The 21,559-nt window shown below is 56.8% G+C and overlaps 2 protein-coding genes across 2 annotated transcripts in view; one reads left to right on the top strand and one right to left on the bottom strand.

Annotated features, from left to right (window-relative positions):
• DKC1 (dyskerin pseudouridine synthase 1) overlaps positions 1 to 1,375 on the top strand; it is a 12,200-nt gene extending 10,825 nt beyond the window's left edge. The window contains exon 16 of the mRNA XM_072877477.1: positions 1,233 to 1,375. Within this exon, the coding sequence (XP_072733578.1) occupies positions 1,233 to 1,236 (4 nt within the window). The 3' untranslated portion in view covers positions 1,237 to 1,375. The remainder of the gene's footprint in view (positions 1 to 1,232) is intronic.
• Positions 1,087 to 21,559, bottom strand: MPP1 (MAGUK p55 scaffold protein 1). The gene is made up of 12 exons (XM_072877478.1): positions 21,278 to 21,559; positions 14,400 to 14,543; positions 13,975 to 14,053; positions 12,858 to 12,943; positions 11,559 to 11,627; positions 7,778 to 7,974; positions 7,401 to 7,507; positions 6,382 to 6,462; positions 5,688 to 5,768; positions 5,008 to 5,210; positions 4,336 to 4,410; positions 1,087 to 2,471 (listed from the first exon to the last, which is right to left on the bottom strand). Exons 1-12 carry the CDS (start codon positions 21,377 to 21,379, stop codon positions 2,295 to 2,297), a joined length of 1,401 nt encoding a protein of 466 aa, XP_072733579.1. The 5' UTR covers positions 21,380 to 21,559; the 3' UTR covers positions 1,087 to 2,294.

Below are 21,559 nucleotides of genomic sequence, written 5' to 3'. Positions count from 1 at the left end.
CCAATGCCCCAGTGACCTTGTCAGTGTGTACCTCTTGCTGGCTCTTTGCTCTTCTCTATCCAGTTGTTGGAATAGGACTGCAGCACTTTCAGTTGCCTTCACTGGTTTTGATATCTAATATGCTCTGAAGGCTATAAGTGAGGATGCTGCTGGGTGCAGAAGCAAAGTAATCAGAAGGCAGCTGGCTAGTATGCTTTTCTAAAGAGCTGTTGTGATCAGAGTCCTCATGAGGAAAAACTTGGCCAGAGACAGCTCTGCAAGGGGGACTAGGTGTGGCTTGAGTGGTTTCAGAAAGACTTGTCCTCATTTCCTTATCTGGGGTGGCTCGCTGGGGATGGGGGTCTCCTGTCACAGGGATAGTGCTGAGCCAGGATTTTTAGCCCCTTTTAATGGGGAAGGATCCAGGCTTTTTTGTTTTGAGCTTCATCCCTGCAGAGATTCTGTAACGTTTGTCTTAGCCTTGTGCATTGCTTTTCTCTTAACCATCTGACTTTTCTCCCCTCCAATGCTGGAGATACACACAGGCAGAGGGGCCAGCAGCTGGTGGCTGTCAGAACCTGAGCAGAAAAAAAAAGTCCATTTTTACTCTTTTTTACATAAAAATAAAAGCCCTATTTTTGAACAGGTGATTTTCTTGCTCATCTGGCTCCTGTAAGAGGTCAGTGGGTCTGTTCATGGGGAGGGGAGGCAGCTTAATGCATGTGCATGCTGCAGCTCGACAGGTAAATGACTGCCCCTTCTGCCCAGCCTTTGTGCTCTCCTGAGGAAGCTGCTAGTACAGACATATGGTCATGTTGATGTGGACCATCACTAGAGGGGCCTTTGTTGCTGGTCAGGACTCCACAGGTGCTTAGGGGCCACCCTCCACTTTGGTAAAACCCACTGGGACATGTGCCTGGAAGCTGGGTGTTCTCTTTCCTCCTTTGCCTGTGCTGGAGTCAGCTGCTGCAGAGGTCTGACGGTGGCTGGAGGGACTGTTTGGTCCTGGCCTGCCTAACTTTTGAGTGTGTTAGGGTCAAGGAGGTGGGAGCAGACTTCTAGCTGTGAGCAAGTGCTCAGCCTAAGAGGTAAAACACCAGTCACAGCAATGTTTCAGCACACGTTTATTGCTGCTCATTGTTTCCCTGCAGTGGATCAGAACGAAGGTCCCTATTGCACATCAACAGATTTTATTTTTGGCATCCTTAAAAAAATTGCGCAAGACTTCTTAACCCCCTTCCCCTTTCCCCTAGTTGACTGCTGAACACAGATGAGATTTTCGCCTAAATGATGGCTATGGTTTGCCCAGAAGCCATGGTGATGCTTCCCGGACATGGTCGTGATGGGGCTTGTGTGTCAGTACACTCCTGCCGAAGAAGGAACCCCTTTGTGTGGGCAGCTTTTATGTTTGCATACAGTGTGTGAGACACCCTAGACTCTGGAAAACACGCCTGGATGATCTTTGTAGAGACACTGGTTCTACTGCATGCAAGAGATGCTTGTAGCTGGATCTAATTTACCCATTGAACTGTCCCTCTGGGATTTGGTCTATGGGACTTCCTCAGCTGCTGCTGAGTTTCTCCAGCCAGGCGGTAACAATCCAAGCTGCACGGTGAGCATTTAAATACAATGAGTTTTTACAACTACAGTTGCACAGGGTGAATCAGCAAACTCCAACCTCAGAGCGTGGGGTGAGACCTACCTGGGTGTGGTGTGTTCCACACCACCTTTGTCAAATCCACACTTGCCTTTTTCTGCCTTTCCCCATTTGTGAGGGGAAACCCTTGGATGTAGGAGCTCTGGTGTGATTTGTGTGAAGCCTCCTAAGCTGTGGGCTTCCCTGAAGCCTTGTGGACGCCAGCCAGGCTTTTGAGGTGTTTGTGGCACAGTGTGCACTCCTGCAATGGCAGGGGACATCTGCCTGGAAAGCCCCTGCTCTACCGCTTCCCTTGGGACTGATGCAGAGAAGATCAGCTGGGTGCTACAGCAGGACTGTGCTTTCCCTTGCCTGGTGAGGTGGAGAGCTGTGCTCTGAGCTAACAGGGTGCCCTGGGCTCTGCTGTAGCCACTAACTTAAGACTGCATTGCAGTGCTGCCAGAGGCGGCCATCCCCTGGGCAGCCCCTGTCCTGTGTTCCCCCAGGAGAGGAGATCTGGAGACCCTGTGTGTTTGTCAACCAATTGAGACCATGTCCATGGAGCAGCAGAGGAAGGGAGTTGTGCTGGGCTGTGTGTAGATCGGGGGAAGCTGAGGAGAAGGTTTCTCCCCATGGCTGCAGGATGGTTGATGTGAAGCGGCTGGGGTCGGATGCCCTCTCAGTAGACCCAGGAGATGGGCACCCACTGTGGAGAGCTGCAGGCCTGCTCAAAGGCTTCCTGCAGCAGCTGGAGGCTTTCTTCCACCCCGTTGTTGACCAGCGAGAGGTCGAAGTAGTGTGCGTATCGGCTCCGGATGATCTCTGAATCCTTTCGGAGCTGCTGCAAAGCCTCTGACTGCAAGAAATGGGAGACAGTGCTCAGGAGGCTGGGGAGGAGGGGAATTTCACAGTCTGCCCCAACAGGCAAACTCCCTCCCACCACCAAAACAACTCAAGTGGTTGCCAAGTATCAGAGCACAGAGCATCTCTGCAGGTTGTCTGACAAGCTAGGAGCTGTTGTGCGATCTGTGGGAATGTGTGTCTGGGGGTTTTGCTGAACTTAGGCAATGCTGGGAGCATCAGGTTACCTGCTAGAGTGAGGCCTGACCTGCTTGGTCTCATATTTTATCTTTAAAATGCTTCGTGGCAGCTCCCTGGGAGGAGAAGGTACACTGAGCAGCAGGCTGCTCATTACTATGCCAAGCAGTGTAGCCACCTCAAGGCCTAAGGCTGGTTTCAAGGTAGGATCCCTGCGGGATAGTCCCCACTGGCTTTTGACCAGAACAGAACTAGCTGACAGAGCTGTACCAGCCTTCCTCTACTGGTTTTGGCTGGGATAGAGTTAAATCTCTTCATAGTAAAAGCAAAACTGCCTGTCCCCTCCTGCTGGTGTGGCTAGTCTTGCACAGCTCCCCAGCTAGCAGGGGCATCCCAGGAGTGTGTCCCTGTGGGCAGCTGTGCCCTCAGCAGTGAAGTCCAGACTGATTTCCATGTATCTCCCTAAGGAGCTTGAAAGGTAGGTGGCTCCCTGCTTTTGTGCCTGGAGGGTGGGGAATGAGCTTGGGGTGCTGTGCTCGCTGCAGCTCTACTGTGTGTTGTCTGGCAGCTGTTGGCAGTGGAGAGGGGAGAGCAATAAGCAGTTCGCCGGGGTCATGTGAGCTCTGCTGGGTTGGTCACATTTGGCTCTGCTGCATCCCTTCTAGTAAGCAGTTACCTGAGCTGCGGCAGCTAGCTATATATAGTGCCTGCACCAGTGGGGCTGGCCCTGCCCACTGCAGCAGTAGTTAATTCCTCTGGAGGCAGTGGTGGGTGACGGGGCATTGAAGTGGGGGCAGCAGGCTGCAGAACTGCCCTTTCTGCCCTGACACTTGCCCCTTCCCTCCCCCTCCCCCCAGCTTGCTGCATCTGGCTTTACAATTCTCTGCAGGTTAATGTGCCTCTAAATGCCTGTGCAATGCTTGCTCTGAAGGCTGCATAAATATCCTCCCTGCAAACTACCTGTATCTTAAGCTTTACAAACCCCAAATTAATAGGTTGAGAGAGGTGGCCTTGGCTGGCCATGAGTCCAGAGGGAGCACAGCTCTGTGGGTTTCCCTGTTCTCCCATCTCTTCCCATCTCCCTGTGGAGGTTAACCCTCAGGGAGCTGGTCCAGGCTGCGGCAGGGCAGGGTAGGCAGTACTGCTCCCTGCGTTGGGGGCTTCCTGGGAAATGGCAGCACGTGGCTGCCAGACTTGCAGTGCTTGGCGCTGCATGAGTTAACTGCAGCATCAGTGCTGCTTTCATCCTCATTTTGGAGAGATGAGCATCTTAATGAGGCAAAGAATGAAAGGAGCTGCTGTTTGTATGTCCCATTTGCATAGCTGATGGAAGGGTAAATGTTCCTGCTCTGCAGCACTGCTGCAGCTGGAGATGGTCCTGGGTGCTGGGCTGTGCACCTCACTATGTGTTAGTGGCTGATTATGCTGCAGAGATAATGGTTGCTGGGGGGTGTCAATCTGGGAGAGAATCTACAGCTGCAGGAATCACCAATTTCTGTTTCTTGGTTCTGGGCTGACGAAGTTGCCCTGTTCTCCTGGACCACAAAAATCAATGCAGACAGGAAGAAGCTGATGTGGAGCAGGGAGAGCGCTCTGGGCTGCTGCAGGAGGCTCCCTGCCGGCCCCCCCCCCCCCCCCCCGTGGGCCGGAGGGGGACTTGGTCTTGGTGCCCTGCCACTCACCTGTTCTGCCTTGTCTGTTGGGGCAATGAAGACTATGAATGGGGAGAGCTCAGCTGTGCGGATGATCTTCAGGGTCTGTGGAGAGAGGGGTGTAGTTACCAGACTGTGGTCATTCCTCAGCGTGGGAGCTGTCTCCCACTACCCCATGCTGCCCCCTAGCCAGGGTGCGATGGTGCCTGTGATGCAGTGGTGGGCTAAAGGGGCCACCCCTAGTCTGGGGCCATGGGCTCTCTGGGTGGACTCCTGAGCCTGGGGGTAGTCAGGTGATGTGGGAGCAGTTGGGTGAAGCTGCAGCACGAGTCCCAGCATGGCTTCCCTTGCACCTCATAGGGGAGGACATAAGGGCATCCCCAGCCCTGCAGCACCTACATGCTTCGTGTCGGAAAGGGGAAAGGGTCCCTGTGCGGGGCCCACGCTGGCCCTGCACCCCCACTCCCATGGCAGCCTGGCCCTGCTCTTGCTGTCACAGCCAGGTGCGTGCTGTGACGGGGAATACCCTCACTGCACCCATGTCTTGGGAATGCAAATGCCACCCCAGCACTCCCTGGCTTTTTCCTTTGGGGAGGGTGGGTGGGCAGTGCACCAGGGAAGGCAGGGACAGTCACAGCCAGCACACAGGTAGTTCAATCTGTGGCAGCTCCTGTCCTGCCCACCCTTTCCCCTGCTCCCTACCTGGGGTTCAACATCCAAAATAGCAACTTTGTCCTGCTGGTGGATCTTGTGTACTGTTTCAAACTTGGTGCCAAACATGTTTCCTTGGTAGCTTCCAAACTCCAGGAACTCATTGGCTGAGATGTCCCGGGTCATCTCCTCGGTGGAGACAAAGTAGTAGTCCTTCCCCTCCACCTCATTCTTCTTCTGGGGGCGTGTGGTATCTGGGGAGGGAGGGAGATGGTGAGTGCTGGCCCCCAGAAGGACTGGGGAACAGAACAGAGTAGCCAGCCTCTGCTCTGGGTGACATGGGCATCTTGCCTTCCCTTTTTGAGCATAGGGCTAGGGCATGGAGGACCTGTGTACCTCAAGATTAGGCTGTACTAATCCCCTTTCAACTCCTTCCTGCTTGGGACAAGTAGGGAACTCAGCCAGCCTGAGGAGAGCCATTGGGATGTGAAGAGTGAGGTATCTCTGCAATGCAGGTGGTAGCAGCCCTGCAGCCATCTGTGGGTAGGTTCAGCCTGTGGGACAGCAGGCAGGGAAGCCCTACAGTCCCTTGTGTGGTGGTCTCTGACACTGGGGGCTTGGTGGCACTGGAGGAACATCTCCCCACCTCCCATCTGCTCTCAGAAGGTCCTGGCTCAAGGTGAGAGGAAGCGTGCCCTGTGCTGTGCCCTGCACCCTGGCTGGGTACTTACATGGGGGTGGGTACATGAACTTCTCCGGGTTGTTGCTGAGCAGAGCATTCTTGATGTGGCTACGGCCCACGCCACTGGCCCCTGCAGAAGGAGGGATGGACACTGGAGCTGGGCTCAGAGAAGCCTGGCAGGAGCTGCTGGGGCCCCTCTGCAGCTCTGGGTCTGAGGAAAGGTGCAGAGCTCCTGGGGCCTTGCCTGGGATCTTTTTTCTGAGCTGGTCTGTGGTGTTTTCCAGCCCTGGAAGAAGCTCTCCCTGTCCTGGGCACACTCCAGCCCCAGCTGCAGACAGGACTGGTACCTGATGAGCGGCCAGCATGGCTGGGCTGCATGGGCTGCCCATGCCTGAGGAGTCCACCGACAAACGCTGAGCACCCACAGCGTGTGAGTGCTTGCTTTGGTGAAGCTGCGCAGACCAGAGCTGCTTTTAATAAAAATTATCCATAAAGATACTTGGGAGCTGGAAACTCCTGAATTAACTCTACCTCAGCATCGCAGTGCAGGTGTCAGACCATGCACAAAGCTGCATGGAGGAGGTCAGCCTGCTTGTTGACTGCTGCAGGCAGAAGAAATGCTCCCTAGAGCTTATTAGGTTTTGAAGGGCAGTGCTGCCCCAGGCCCTGTCCAATACTGGTTCCCCCCAGGCCCCACCACACGCAGCCCCTGTGCTGCGGAGGATGCCTGGGGCAGGACCTACCGATGAGCACGAGAGTCTTCCTCTTGAAGGCAGGCAGCCTCACCACCTCCTCATATGAAACCACATCCAGCTGGTCAAAAACTGAGGTGAAGGAGAAACAAGACAGCAAGTGGTCAGAGCTGGCTTGGCTGCTGCAGCAGCAGGACTGTGTGCACATTGGACCGAAGCCAGGTCCTCAGGCAAAACGGAGGGAGCGATCAGGACTGGGCTGGGAGCTCATCCCTCTGGCTGCTTGGGGAAAAGGGCAGTGGCCTCAGCAGCAAGCAGCATGTGAGGTGCAGATAGGTTGCTGGGGAGCTGGACCAGCAGCTGCCAAAGGAGAAGCCAGCGCTGCTCTCGCTCAGTAATTCTGCTCAGGACAGTAGGACGTGGGAGCTGGGTGGGGAGGGGGCAGGACACTGCAGGGAGCTTGTTGCTGGGGGAGCTTTATTTATCTTGCTGATTTATGGCCTTGTTTGTTGCTGGTTGGAGCTGCAGGCTGGGCTAGGAGCCAGCATGTCCTCAGGCACCTGCCTTTGCTGGCCCAGGGCATGCTTAGCACAGGGTGTTTGGACAGGCAGCTGAGGGGCAGGCTCTCTGCCCCACCAGGGACACAGCTTGGCAGCTGTGGGGAGCAGTTTGGGCTGCTCCCTAATTGCCAAGCAGCAGCAAGGCCACCGCCTGCCCTGTGTTCAGCAGCCTGCAGCGTTTGAGGGTCCGGGAGCTTGACCTCCCAAGGAGCTCGGGGCCAGGAGTGCCAGAGATTGTCACTGCAGGAGAGCATGGGAACTTGAGCTCCTGTGTGAGCCAGCCCTGGCCACTACAGACCTGCATGGGGACACAGCTGTGGCCACCTGAAGGCTATGAGAACTTTGGAGAAGGGACTCAAAAAAGCTGACAGCTGTGGGGTAGCCTCCCAAGGTCCCACTGCCAACACAGCTGGGCCGTTTGGTCTGACTCCCATGGAGGACAGACCCTCCCCTGATGTAGTAGTGATGGCCAGGGCTGGGGATGGAGCCCATTGCCCTGCTCACACTTACTTGAGCTGTGCTTAGCCAGGTATTTATCTTTGCACTTCTTCTTCTTCCCAAAGGGGCTACAGCTCGGGGATTCGCTCTGACTGGCCTGGGTGATGCTCGCCACACGCCTGCCGAGAGAGGAGGACACCACCATGGTCCAGCTGTCACCCCAAGCCCTGGGGGAGCAGCAGGATTGTCCCTCAGACATGCAAGGGCAAGAGGAGCAGGGTGGCTGCTGGGACAGGTAAAGGCTCACCCTGTGGCAGATGAAGGGGACATTTGCCTCCTTTTCCCAGCAGTGACGCTGGTGTTACCCAACATGGTCACGCTCCTGGTATCACATGGTCATTGTTCCCGCCTCCACTCCCAGATTCTTCTGGCCAAATCCAAGGACCTACCACTCTTGTAGCTCCGGAGAAGGGATGAGTCCCGCTGACTCGGTGCAGGAGCCCTCCACCCGGCCCTGCCACCAGTTGCTGTCATCCTTGTTTATGATTTGAATCACATCGCCGGTCTGAAACTTCAGCCCTGCTTCCTTGCAGGGGATCAGGTTATCTTTTTTGGGGTCATAGTCAAACTGCGCCCTCATGAACATCTGCAAAAGAGAGAGTGGGCCAGAGTCAGCATGGCCATGCGGGGTGGCTGAACTTGGTTGTGTCCAGCTCCCAGTCCCACATTGCATCCCCAGGCAGTGACTGCGGAGCTGGCTCCAGGTACGTCCCTGCTCCAGGAGGGACCCCAGCCCCTGCTGCTTTCCAGGCCCCACAAAGCTGGGTGGGGAGAAAGGAGATGCACAAAGCCTTGGGGGAAGCTCTTGGGCATGGAGCTGCAGTGAGACATGCTGCTGGTGGGTGAGGGAGGAGGACGGCATCTTGGCCCTATTGGGAGACAGTGAAATGGCTGCTGCCTCTAGGCAGGCCTGCATGCCCCACAGCTGGTGCTCAAACCCTGATGTAGCCCCCCTGCAGTCCCCTGGGTGCTGCATAGTGCTGGTGAGCAGAGACAGCTGGATATGAGTCCTAGCACCCAGACCAACAGCACCCAGGTGCACAGCAACTGGGGTCTGCAATGGGGTGAGCAGAGAGGAGCCATCACAACAGTGTACCCTGCAACCCCATGTTCTGGGGACCTTGGGGAAGGCCACATCTCAATCCCCAGCTGCTGTGCCCTGGCCTCTGCCCACCACCGGGCACTCCCCTGCATGGCATGGGGCCTTTGAGGAGCCAAGGCTGCAGTGTTATGTCTATCCCTGCCTGGGTCTATCCTGCCTCTTCAACATCAGCTATTCCTGCAACATTACATTCATCACAGCTGCAACTGGAAATGAGCTGCTGCTGCTTCCCAGGCCTCTGTGCCATGCTCCTGGGGCTGGGGAAGCCCTGGGGACCAGGAAGGCATGAGAAAGTAGCCATTCCCTGTCCCTTCTGCTCGCTTAGCTCTTTGGGGCTCTCGCTGCCCCCGAGCATCTTTGCAAGGTCAGGAGAGAAATGGCATGTGGCTTTCACACATGGACCTTATTTTTCCAGGAAGGCTGTTGAGGAAGAACAGGCCATCAGACAGCAACAGGATGGATGAGAGGCACCCGCCCCTGAGAGGAGGGCAGAGACCATACGTGCACCCAGCATTTTCTGCACTGTCGCTTGGTCTCGGTGCCTGGATGAGCAGTTTCTTGTCTGAAATGCTCCTGCAACTGCAGTTTGTCTCTGGCCAGTGCAGCCGGCAAGATCAGGATAAGGTCAGGACTAGGTTGGGGGCAAAGCCAAGGCAGGGTATGGATGATGGGGAGTGAAAGGCAGGGTTTAGGAAACAAAGTAAGGCTGTGGCTAAGCATAGACCTCACATTGCCCTTGTTCCCCTCCTGGGGTTTTTTGTTCTGTGGTCCTGAGGCTACTGGGAGCCCCCAGTCATGGTGCAAGGTCCTGCAGGCTCTCCCACAAGTCATGGGTGCTCCCCGTTGTTTGAGACTTCTGTGATCACTCAGGAGGGTGCTGGGCCCCAAGCTGGTGGTGTGCCTGGGACTGCCCAGCAGTCGTACCACCAGCAGGAGATCCTTCTACAGGGGAAGCAGCACTTTCAGACCCAGCCTCATGCTTGCACTAATGCAGGCTTCCCCTGAGCACAACCCTATCAAGTTATCCCAGAAACACAGCACGTAGCAAGCAGGCAAAGGGATGATGGCATGGGGTGATGCCTATGTCCTGTCCTTGGACATGATAGGCAGGGCCTGGAAAGTCATCCTCCCCAGGTAGAGTAGACCATGCTGTCCTTGTTCCACATTAAAACAATTTCCCACAGTATGTCCTCCTTCAGCAGTGCTGCTGGAGGCACAGGGCCAGCAGGACACGAACATGGTTCCCTTTCACTGCCAGAAAAGCAGAGCATATGGATCAAGCTGTGATATGAAATCTCTCACAATGGAAGACAAGAAAAGTGGAATGTCCTTTCAGGATGAGGACTGATGCTTGCACTCTCTGGCACCAGGAAGCTAGTCATCAACACAAATGACACACAGCAAGCACTGCCCAAGCACTTGCCTGGAGCCCTCTGCTCCCGCAGCCCTGGTACCCCAAGCCAGACACAGCCAGGTCACATTTGGAAAGACCCTACCTTACACCAATTAGGAGTTAGCATCAAACAGCTCCAGGCATCGCCCATGGACTGCAAAGGGTCAGCTCCAAATGCAAGCATTTGCCTGCCTGCTGCTAGCCCCCTCTCTGGGGCTGGAAGCCCAGGTACTGAGCGGGCTCCAGCATGAGAAGCCCTGGTCTTTAAAGTCAAAAGGCTGTGGTTTGTGTCTGGGAACACGCTGGAGGTGACCTTGAGAGCCGTAAGTGCTCAGTGCTTCTCATTAGAATCCTCCCAAGCAGACCGGCCCCAAAGACACTCAGTTGGCCTCAAAGTGGCTGGCTGCCAGGCTGCAGGGCAAGCCAGGGCAGGGGGGCTTTGTAATGCTAGGATCTGCACTGTCCTGCCTGCCAGGCCCTGAAATGAAGGTGATCATGGGGATCCAGGAGTTGAAACAAAATAAGAAGTCTACTCTTGGTGGTGGACTGCAACAAGCAGAGATGCAGGCAGCCCGTGAGCTGTGGTTCTGGGGAGCAGACAGCACCACAGCCTTGGACACAGCAAGACAACTTGCTGGGAAGGAGTTTGTCCCTGTGTCCTTCCCTGAGCCCACGGCCAGCCTCGGGTGAGCCAGCAACTGTCTTCTTTTTCTCAGAGGTAACTTTTCCCTGGCACTGAGCTGGCCTGGCCAATGGGAGCTGACTGGGTCAGACCAGGGAGGGCAGATAGACAGCAGGGAAGGGCAGACGTCTGCCAGTGTTTAATAAACACATGCAAGGCTGGTTGAGCTGGAATGGGGACAGCATGGGCTGAGCAAGAAACTGAGACAGTTTTCACTTGCCACCATGTTCAGAGACTTCAGCTTCTCTGGGTAAGGAAGGAGGGTGACATGGGCTCCCCCAACCCATCCCAGCACCATCCAGCCACCACCCTCTGCCTCTGAGCTCTTTTCCCACTCCTGCCTGACCATGACGGTGGGGGGGGGGGCTGTGCTGGTGTTGGCTCCTGCACCTGGAGACAGGACAAGCATCCCAACTACCACGCACTGAAATCTTGGCAGGGGAGCCAGTCTACCCCACTGTCCTATTTCGGCCACAGCAGGACTTCAAAGGCAAAGCCAGGCAGGTGTCACCCCCTGCCACAGCACGTCACCCCCACCCTGGCAGTGGCAGCAGGCGCAAGGAGCTGCTTCCTCTCTCCCAGCACTTCTTTCCTCCCACTCACTGCTCACAAGCATGCTGGTGGCATCTGGACCTACGTCACCTTGTGGCTGATGTACCAGGCATCAGTGACGGCCAGGAGCAGTCAGAGCCCAGTGCTGCACCTGGAGGTGCTGCTGTGGCCCTGTAATGGGGATGTGGCTCTAATGGCCGCAGCTCATACACATTGGGTAAATACATCCACAGAGGGCCAAAATCTGCTCGTTTGCAGCGATGTAAGCACAGGACAGGTCCCCAGCAGCTCAGGCAAGGTGACCAGGCAGCTATCTCCTTGTCCTTCCCCTGGCTCAGCACAGCTCTCTCCCCAGCGCTGGTCCCCTCGGGTTTGCTCTGGCCCCACCCAGCCCCACAGCCATGTCCCAGCACAGCCCACAGGTCTGGAGGCTGCACTTACCTGAAGAGCAGGGAGGCGGCTTTGTTGGTTGGGAATGACTTTTATTGAGACCATCCCCTTGGTTTCTTTCTAGTGAACAAAGGAAGGGGAGAAAGAAGAGTTGGAGGAGGTGGTGCCTGGAGGCAGCCCGACAGCAGCAACCTGTGCAGGGAGCTGCTCAGTGCCAGGACCTGCAAAGGCAAGGCTCCTGGGTGCTCCCAGCTATGCTGTGATGCTGGGGCACACCACATCCTGGCCAGAAACAGCTCTGCTGGGGCTGGGCCAAGAGCTGTGGCAGCATAGCTTTGCCATGTTTGTCCCATCCCCATGGGGGGACACCAACACCCCCACAAGAGGCTGGCAGTGGGCACAGCTAAGCATCACCAGAATGAACATGTAGGTCTGTATCATCTCTGGCCTGGCTGTCCCAGTGAAGAGCCTGGGAGGAGAGGCTAGTTCTGCCAGGTCCCCTCCATCTGTCCCCTCCATGCTGGCCTCTCACTCTTGGCCTCCTGGTGACATTAGAGGTACAGCACTCCCTTGCCTGCCACAGGCCAGATGCACTGTTGCCCCACATGCTTCACAAGACCTACATGGTCCCGTGGGGAAAACCACATTTGGAGGCTTAGGGGGGCCTCCTGGGCCAACCACCCTTCTGAGGAGGTAAAGACAAGCTCCTCCTTGGTCCCGCTGTCTGGAGCAGGGACATCCTGCCACCAGGCAGGAGAGGACCGTGGCACTGCAGCAGGGCCAGGCCTCCTGCTTAGGCTGCTGGTGGGTGTCCTGAGCACCAGCACCCCCTCCCTCTGGCAAAGTCCCACATGTTGGGCATGGATCAGTGTGTGAACCTAAGGCAGGTCTGAGACCCTGTCCAAAGCTGTCTCTAGCAAGGGCCTGGCAGGATCACCATGACCTTGGTGCCACCAGGCACCAAGGTGACCTAAAGGAGCGGCTCAGGTCCACAAGAGCAGCCAGCCCTTGGGCTGGAGTTGCACACGAGCCTTGGCAAGCAGGGGTGGTTTCCAAGCCACACACACATCTGCACATCAGGGACCCAGCCAACAGCCTTCACTGCTGCTCTCAGGAGGCCAGAAACAAGCAGCAAGCACAGACCACTAAGGCTGCGTATAGAGACCTGGTGCTTGGCCGTATTACAGCACCCTGGCACAGCGGCCCTGGCCGCTGCCGCATCACACTGCTGCAGGCAGCTGTGTGTTGGCTCTGGTATCTAGAAGGGGGTGAATGCTCAGCCAGCATGTACATCTGCAGGCCAAAGGGGGTCCTCCCTGGGGAACAGCCCTGCCAAACGCAAATACCTACCAGCATCTTCTGCAGCTGGTCAACTGAGTGGTTGCTCACACTCTGCCCATTGATTTCTATGATTTCATCACCCACATGAAGGGAGCCTGCCAGCAACAGGAGAAACATGAAAATGCAGGACCGGACAAGAGCCGCTCACCAAACCCAAACTATACAATGCCACCAGCCTTCCGACCCCCTAGGCGGGCGAGCTGTGGCCAGGACACTGCGGTGTTTGCCGGGGCAATGCTTGTGGAGCCACACATGTCACCTAAGCACATGGGACTAAAGCACAAGGGGAATGAATTCTTCCCCCTCCACCCAATACACACATTTCATCCAGTCTGAAGGTCATCAGGTTGCTTTCCACTGCGTGTCCTTCAGTGCTTTAGGCTGATCAAAGCACCTGTTTCAGAATAATTCAAACCCAACCCCAAGTACCTCACCTGAAGCCAAATGACAGCTTCCTTACAGTGCCTTTAACACAAGCATTCTTGACTTTGTGTGTTTTCAGTTTATATACCCAGCCAGATTGCAGCCTCAGATATACTGCTATAAATCAAGCTCCAGTACCATTATTGGAATGGCTCCTGGGTTATCTTGGCAGGGGTAAGCTCAGACTTCCGACTTGGATCCAAGGCTGGAAAAGGGGGCTCTTCTTTTAAGCACAGAACATCTCATTTCCATGCCCCTTTGGCAAGAACCAAAACTAGAAAATAGCACCTATTCATTTTTTTTGGCACCTTCCTTTGGTCTGCAGAGCCAATCAACACCAAGCCTGTCCCACCTGTGCACACCTGTGCACTTTAGGAATGGGAAGAGCTTCCCTCGCAGTCTCCATCGCTCGTTACAGTGACCCCATCACAAGACAGAGACAGACAGTCTCCGGTTCCTTTTTGGGAGAGCCCTTCCCCCAACCCTTCATTTGTCCCTAAAGCCTCCAGTGTATTAACATGACAACCATGCAGAGAGACCAGCGAGTCCTGAGTTCCTGACATATTCCTAGTGGAGGAACGGGCACAGATGTCCACATCACAGGGCAAACCCAGCAGTTCTGGGGGACTGCCTTATCTCTGCATGGAAAGAAACCAGCTGCAGACGTGCACCCCATACACTGCCTCTACAAGGGCCTTGTTACCTTGTCTGTGAATCATGCCGCCGTGGAAGATCCTGGCCACCATGCAGCTCTGCTTATCGTTGAGCTTCAGCGTGATTCCCTGGAAGACAGGAAAATCCATGACTGCTTGCTGGAGGGGACAGCTCCCGCACTCTCAGCAAAGTCCTCTCCAGGCCCATGTCCACAGTGGGCTGCGCAGTGGCTGGGGGAAAGCCCCCTGCTTGGCCAGCCCAGCCTCCTGCAGCTCTTCTTGGCACAAGTGTCACCACCCTTTGATGAGGCTTGCTCTGGGTCCGCAGGCAGGAGGCAGGATCCAGCACCCTCTTCCCGTGGCCAAGGTCTCCAGTGATCTCCTGCCTCCCCTGAGGCCAGCCCACTGGCATGGCTCTACCTGCACCTCCGCCCCTCTGGGTGCCACCAGGCTTTGGGATCTTGCCAGCTCTCACCATGGGCTCCTCTGTGACCTTCTCGAACTGGACGAGGCGTATCTTCCGCACGTCGCGGCTGTTGCTGTGGGAGGGGCTGCCCAGAGTCGCTGAGCCATTGGTATAAATGTCTTCAGTCATGGTGTTCAGGGACTCGGTGATGGCCTGTCGGGGCAAAACAAAGACTGGGGTTTAGGGGCTCCACCTGAACGGGGCCTGGGAGTGCTAGCTCCCCGCTGTGGGGCTGAGCTACTCCACTGTGTTAGGGTGCCTGGGGTGCAGGTGGGGCACAGGGGGAGGAGAGACCCATGTGCTGGAGGAGATGACAGTAAAAGCAAGAAAAGAAAAAGAGCAAAAGAGCTTCACCCTTGAAGTTGTGGATGTGGGCAGTTTTCCAGCCTGGGAAACACAGGAGATAAGAAAACTTTGGAAAAGCTACAGGTAGCAGAAGCCAAAAGAGTCCACAGCTGATCATCTTCTGCAGCGATGAATCCCAAACACTGCTTGTGTGTTGCAGCAGCACTTGGCCCACAGCTAGCTTGTTGCAGAATATAAAGCCCAGGACAGCTTCACCAAGTGAACGGAGCAGTTTGGGACTCAGCCCTGAGAACTGGGGCCAGGCTCTACTCTTGCTCAGTTTGCAAGTTCAACCTTTCCTCATCTACATCAATGGGCAACCGACACGGTGCAGAGCCATGTCCACATCCAGGCACTGAAGGCAATGTGTTCCCAAGCCAGCCAGAAACACCCTGTTCCCCTCCCTAGCTCGCAGCTACAGCTGGCCAGCACTGGGAAGCCAAGCAGGGGCTTTAAGCCATGGGGAAACCTCTGTTCTTAGTCTCCTGCAAGTGCTGGCACTGGGGCAGGTTGGAGGGTGCATGGGGTCCTGGGCAGAGAGCTCCAAACCTGCTCTGCCATGCAGCTGCCACAAGTGAGCTGCCACCTCCTGGTCTGAGAAAGCCTGGTGCAGTCCTGTTAAACCCCTTGGGCACACGGGGCAACATCTCCGCACAGCTCACAGATGCGCCAGTTTAGCCCCAAGTGCAGTGGATTTTCCTTGAGCCTCTCCCAAATCAGTGCTGGCCCAGCAAAACCCAGGCCAGCTTTGATCTGCAGCCCCTGCCCGCCTTGTCAGCATGCTCAAATCCCCACGCCAGCCCACGAGGCAAAGCAAACCCTCCTGGCTGCACCACTCCACACCAGGCTGCCAGCTTTGCTGCCTGGTTTGCAGCTTGCACCCTCCCTCCCAGCAGCGCCTGGGTTGGGAGCCACAGCCAGCAAACCTGCAGGGACACCCAGCAAGGTCCTCACCAGCTTTAGTTCCGCATCAGTGACATCAGCAACCCAGCATGCCACACCCAGCCAGGCAGAGCAAACACCTCTTCCCACCACACACTGACTTGCCAACACCCAACTGAGTGCCAGGCACCGGGGCTCCGTGTTAGCAGCTGGGGAAGTGACAGCCTGACCCTGCCATCGCACCTCGCTCTCGCCCACCACAGGCACCCAGCCCAGAGCAGAGAAGAGGCTGCAGTCCAATGCCGGCAAGGGGCGAGATCTGGCCAAGCTGTGGGGAGGTTGGTACAGGTGCAACTGGAGTGAAGAGCATTTGCTGGTGGGATGTAGCCACAGCACTAAACCACAACAAAATTAGCTTTGGTAGGGATGTGCCAGAGTGGCGCTGGGCTGAGACAGTGGCCCAGCCCTGTGCAATGGCCGAAAGCAGGGAGGGAGCTGAAGGCAGGGGTGGCAGAGCCAGGGCTAGCCAGGCCAGCAGGAGAGACACTGGCAGAGAGGGATGGACCAGCGTCGAGGCACAGTCGCAGCCTCACGAAAAGGTGCTGGCAGGGCCGGGCCGGGGTGGGAAGGGCGCAGGGAGCTGTGTGCCCATGCTGCAGTGATAGGGAAGATGCGTGATTTATTTTTAAGCCAACTACTTCTAAAAGAGCCAACCAACCTCCTCCTCAGAGGAAAAAGGTGACCGCATGGGCTCCAGCTGCCAACAGCTTAAACATAGAGGAGGAGACTGAATCCCAGCCCAGAGCAGCGCCCAGGCTAAGGACTCGCAGGGTGGAAAGAAGAGTGACTCACAGCCCCCCAGCCTGACTTGCCAACCCCAGCAGGGCATGCTGGTGCCATGCCATTTGCAGGGCAGAGGGTCAGATTCAGCAGTGCAGGTGCCTAGAGCTGGCCCCTGGCTCTCTGCCAGCTTTCCCAGCTCTGCCAAGCCAGCGGGTGGGAGGAGGAAGAGGAGGACAAGGAACTTCTCCAGCCCTGCCTGAGGCCAAAGTGCCCGTGAAGTGGTTTGAGTCAGCACAGATCACACTTATCTTGGTCATGCCTTGGGAAAGCGTTACACTGTGCAATCCCTGGCTTCAAACCTCTAGGCTCAGCAGAGCCCAATGACCCAGGACACAGCACAGTCTGCTCCAGGGGCTGGGAGTTCCTGTCTGTGCCGTCCCCACCATCCCCGCCAGCTGAGCCTCCCAGCCCTGACCTTTGCTTTTTGCTGAGAGCTGGAGAAAACACCCAGCTCTTGATGCTGACGCAGCACCAGAGACACCCTGGTGACTCCCAGAGAGCAAGCCTAGTCATCAGAGACTCCGTGCTGTGCCTGCAGATGGCCACCAGTCACTTGATGGCAGCTCTGAACCCAGCAGGGTCCTCTGGCAACTGCCTCTGCCCCAAACAGAGCCATGCTGGGATGGCATAGGCTTTTGCTGACCACACTGGGCAGCAGGTGGATGGGGATGGGAAAAAGCCCAGCTCATGAAGAGGACTAGGACCCATGGGGTAGCAGATTCCAGCCCTGGTGTTGGGCATCCAGAAGCCGCAGATAGGAGACATGCGTGGCTCTCATGCTCCATGTGCATGAGCCAGCTGGCCGGATTGCCTACCCTGCACTCTCCTGGCAGCTGCCACGCCCTCGGCCGGCTTGGCCTGGCATAGCCTGTGACCTCAAGGGCCTTTCGAGTCATGCTGGCAGCGGGCCAGACCCTGCTACTTATGTGCTGCTCCACAGGAAACATCTGTGAGTGCTGCTAAGAGCCGGCTCCGTGGCCACCAGCCACTGCTGGTTCTGCACAGCCCTGGGCTCAGTCACCACAGGGGCCAGCCTTGGGGCAGACATGGGGCAAGGAGGTTGGGGGGCTAAGCTGTGCAATAGGGCTGCTGTGTGCTGGGCAGGGCCCTGCCGAGCACCCAGCAGCCCTATGGGTGCCTTGCAGCAGCTGGCTGGTGAGGGTACAAATCCTCATGCACAAATCCTGCTCCACGTGGCAATGCACAGAGGAGCCATGAGCTCCATGGGTCAAAGAGGTGCACCCCAGCTCCCTGCCTGCATTTTCCTCAAGACCCCAGATTTCGGAGGGAAGGGCACCAGCTCCCTGGGCAGTGTTTGCCAACAGGGAATTCAGTGAGTGTGGAGCAATCCTTGGCAAGGACCCCAGGGCTTGGCATCCTGTCCCCTGGCAGGGTCAGCGTCATCTGCCAGGGTTGTTCCTGCTGCTGTGCTGGCTCAGCCGGGTTGCACACGACCGGGCAAATCAAACATTAACTGGGCAGCTTGTTTGCAGGAGGCTGAAGCAGCACTTCGGGAAAGCAGCACCGTAGTGCAAAGGGCGCATTCGGGGGTTTGGTTCCTGGGCTTTCCTTGCTGCTCTAAACAAGAGACTTCAATATCAGGTGGCCTTGGAAGAGCAAGACTCCCTGGTGAGCATGTGGAGAAAGGTCAGATGCTGCTGGCTTTGCCACGCGGGCCCCCGAAGTACAGCAGCTCAGATGCAGGAGGGAACCCTGGAGCCAGGATCCCCTGGGATTGCCCTCTTGGCTGACAGGGAGACACGCTCCACTGCCCACAGTGAGCCACAAAATCCTAGCTCCCTCCAGGAGTCATCACCCCTGACATTATAATCACTGTGGGTGTGTGCAGGGAGGCTGGGGCACTGTTTGGTGCAGAGGTGTCCTGGCCCAGCAACCTCTCCTCTCGCCCTCTAGTGCTCCAACCTCACCTCCCCACCGTCCAGCAGATGTGTGCATCACGGTCTCAGTACAGCTTAAAAAACACAGCAATGTGTAAAAAGAGCAAACTAGCAAAAAAAAAATTGAGCTTGGGAGTTGCTTTTGGGCTGCTCCAGCAGGCTGTGGAGCAACAGCCATGTGGACATTTAGAAGTAATTCATCCGTGCCTTCTGCTGGGGGCTACTGCCTTCTCAGGTCTGCCAGCACAACTGCAGGAGCAACCTCACCCAAGACCCCTTCCAGCAATATGATCCAGGTTTTTAAAAAACCAACCAAACAAACCACATTTAAACCAAACAGGATTACATTGCTGACACCGGCAACAGCAGCAGGTCGCAGTGGGAAGGGGAACAGAGAAATAGGAGGGATACAACTGGTTGTGGAGGCCAGAAGATGCTGCTGGCTCTGTGTGCCCTTGCACTGACTCCAGATCATGGAGTGCTGCAATGGAGAAGGCCCAGATTTTCAAGGGAGCACAGTCAGTTTTGCTAAGGCACCATCTTCCCACCAGGAAAGGCTGATGCAGCCTTCCAGATATGTTCGTGAAACCAGTCACCTCCAAGGGAAAGTCAGTAAAACTGCAACACTGACAGAAGAAATCTTGAGGAGCTGCCCAGCCGCTCCATCCCCACTTTCCAGAACAAGCCCTGCAAAACAGCTTTTCCCCTGCAGTCATTACAGACTAGAACATGGCAAAATGCATTTGAGATGAAAAAGTTGGAACCAGCCCTCCCCACTTCATTTTGGTCAAGCCCAGAAGTTTTCCTTGGCTTTCAACCGTTAGTTTTGCCCATGGTGATTTCAGGATTTGGTCCCTGGGGACTGTGGCCTTGGTCTGCTCTGGAGCTGGCACCAGTTGGATGCCAGGAACCGCTGCCCACATGGAAGCGCAGTGTCCCCTCTGCACCCTCAGGCTCAGCTCTCTCCAGAAGTACCCTCCTTTTCTCCACTGGACTCCCAAAGGTCACATTCGCTGCCCATTTTACAGCTGGGGAACTGAGTCATGGCCGATAAGGGGACATGCCCAAGGTCACCCTGCCAACCAGGTGCACAGCTGGGAATAAAGCCCACACCTCTTTGGTAAATCTGTATTTGCCAGTTTGGAGATAAGGAAAAGATATGCAGGCATGTGGTGTGGCTCAAGGGAAGAGGGCAAGTGGCTTCCTCCACTTTGGCTTGTTTTCTAGCGATGACACGCCTTCCACTCACTGAGGGTTTGTGTGCCCTGCCGCCACAGGAGGAACACAGGATGGCACTTCCCAGTGGGTGGCTCTGCCAGAAGAAATGGGGAAGAGAAACCTCCCAGCCGCTCTGTTTGACTCCGGTCAAGGAGCAGCCAGCTGGACACAGCAACCCTCCCGAGAGCTGCTGCTGGGTGATGTCCCTACTGTCACACAGAGGGGCCCACAGCCACCGTGGGCCAGCACTCACTCTGTATGCATGTGACATGGGGACAAGTGCATAAGTGACTGGCAAGCTCAGGACACGTAACCGCAGTTGGGTGCCAGCCCTACAGAGCTCCTCTTAAAAGGCCCCAGGCAGATCCCAGTTCGCCACCTCTTTATCTCTACGGGAATAAATATACCGTAACGCCAGGGAGCTGTAAGGCCAGCTCCTACATTTTCCATGCCTTGCTGATATTGGCAATTTACCCCTGCTCTGCCTGCGGCAAGACAGGCCCTCTGCCTGGATCTTGCAGGCAGAGGGATGAGAGAGCTCCTCTCAGCAGCTGCCTGATCCAGGCACTTAGCTTTAAAAGCTTTTTTCTTTTTTTTTTTGAATCATTCTGCCAGGGTTGAGCCATAAAAAGCACATGAACCACTGGTGTGGGACAGATCTGACAAGCAAGCCTCTTTTGGATGCTGTAGTGTCCAACAGGATCGGCCAAGGACAGCACTTCAGGGAAATTTTCTCCCTGCTCTCAGAGGCTCCCCACAGCCACAAGGAAACCTCAAGCCCAGGCACGTTATGCCATGGCTCCATCAGCAAATCCTGTTCAAAGTCGAAAATCTCTGCTGGGAGAAAAGCACCAGCTGCTTAGCACCGGGAACTGTTGACCTTCTCCCGTTTGCAACCAAGCCACCCCAAGTGACATGGGCTGGCGAAGGAGCTCTCCCAGTACAACCAAGATGGCTGGTGCAGCCTGCTCTCCCTCCACTGGAGGTGGGGTATGCATGCCCCCCCGGCCCACTCCCTGCCCCAGCGTAGGTGTGAGAAGGGCTGGTTGCATTCTCCTTCTCTGGGGCTGAGATCCAACACCACCACCCCTCCAGCCTGTGCTGTGGGCCTGGAGGTTGCTCAGCAGCTGAATCAGCTCATGTGACAGGCAGTTCCAGTTCAGGCCAGCTACAACTTTGCAGCAAAACAAGCATAAGCTCCTCCGTGGCAGGATGCTGAAGCCTTCCTCCCCTCCACCCAGCTCCTTCTTCCCTGCCTGGCTGTGCTGTGTGGGCCACGCTGGCTGACCATCCCCCCAAGGTGCCCCATGTCCCCCTGAAGGAGCCCTGCTCCTGGGGTGTGGGGGACCAGCAGTGCCACATACAGGGCACGTACCTGGATGCCCACCTCCTGCCCACTGGGGGGGTCTCTGCCTTAGGGGCCCTGCTCCCCCCTGCGTGTGCGGGAGGGATGGGATGGAGGGGGACCCCCGGGGGCTCCGTGCCGGGCCTGAGATGGGCGCAGGGTGCTAGGCTAAGGGCCCGCGGGGAAGGAGGGGCACAAGGGACGTGGGATGGAGGGGGGCACCCCGGGGCTCCCTGCCCGGCCTCGGCGGGGAAGAGGGCCGAGGGGGCAGAGGCGCGCTCTCCCTGGGGGTGCCGGGGCCGCCGCGGGGGCGGATCGGGGCTGGAGGGCGGCGCTGCCCTCCAGCCGCCGCTCACCTCGGGCTTGGCCCGGTTCTGCAGGAGGTGCTCCAGATAGAGGTCGGAGAGCGCCGTCCGCATGCTGCCGGCGCTGGCGCTGCGCCCCGACTTGAGGGTCATCCCGTCGCCCCGCCGCCGCCGCCGCTCCGCCGCCGCCACCAGCAGCTGCAGCTGGTTCCGCTGGCTCCAGCAGAGCGGCCCGGCCCCGGCTCCGCCGCACGGACTCGGCCCCGGCCCCGGCCCCGGCTCCAGCAGCGCCGCGGGCTGCTCGCACGCTCCGCCCGTGTGGCAGCAGGGGAA

This window comes from Ciconia boyciana, chromosome 12 (genome assembly GCF_034638445.1).
Source record: "Ciconia boyciana chromosome 12, ASM3463844v1, whole genome shotgun sequence".
NCBI lineage: Eukaryota > Metazoa > Chordata > Aves > Ciconiiformes > Ciconiidae > Ciconia > Ciconia boyciana.
Note: the sequence above shows the minus strand (reverse complement) of the source record. Positions and strands in the feature narration are given on the sequence as shown.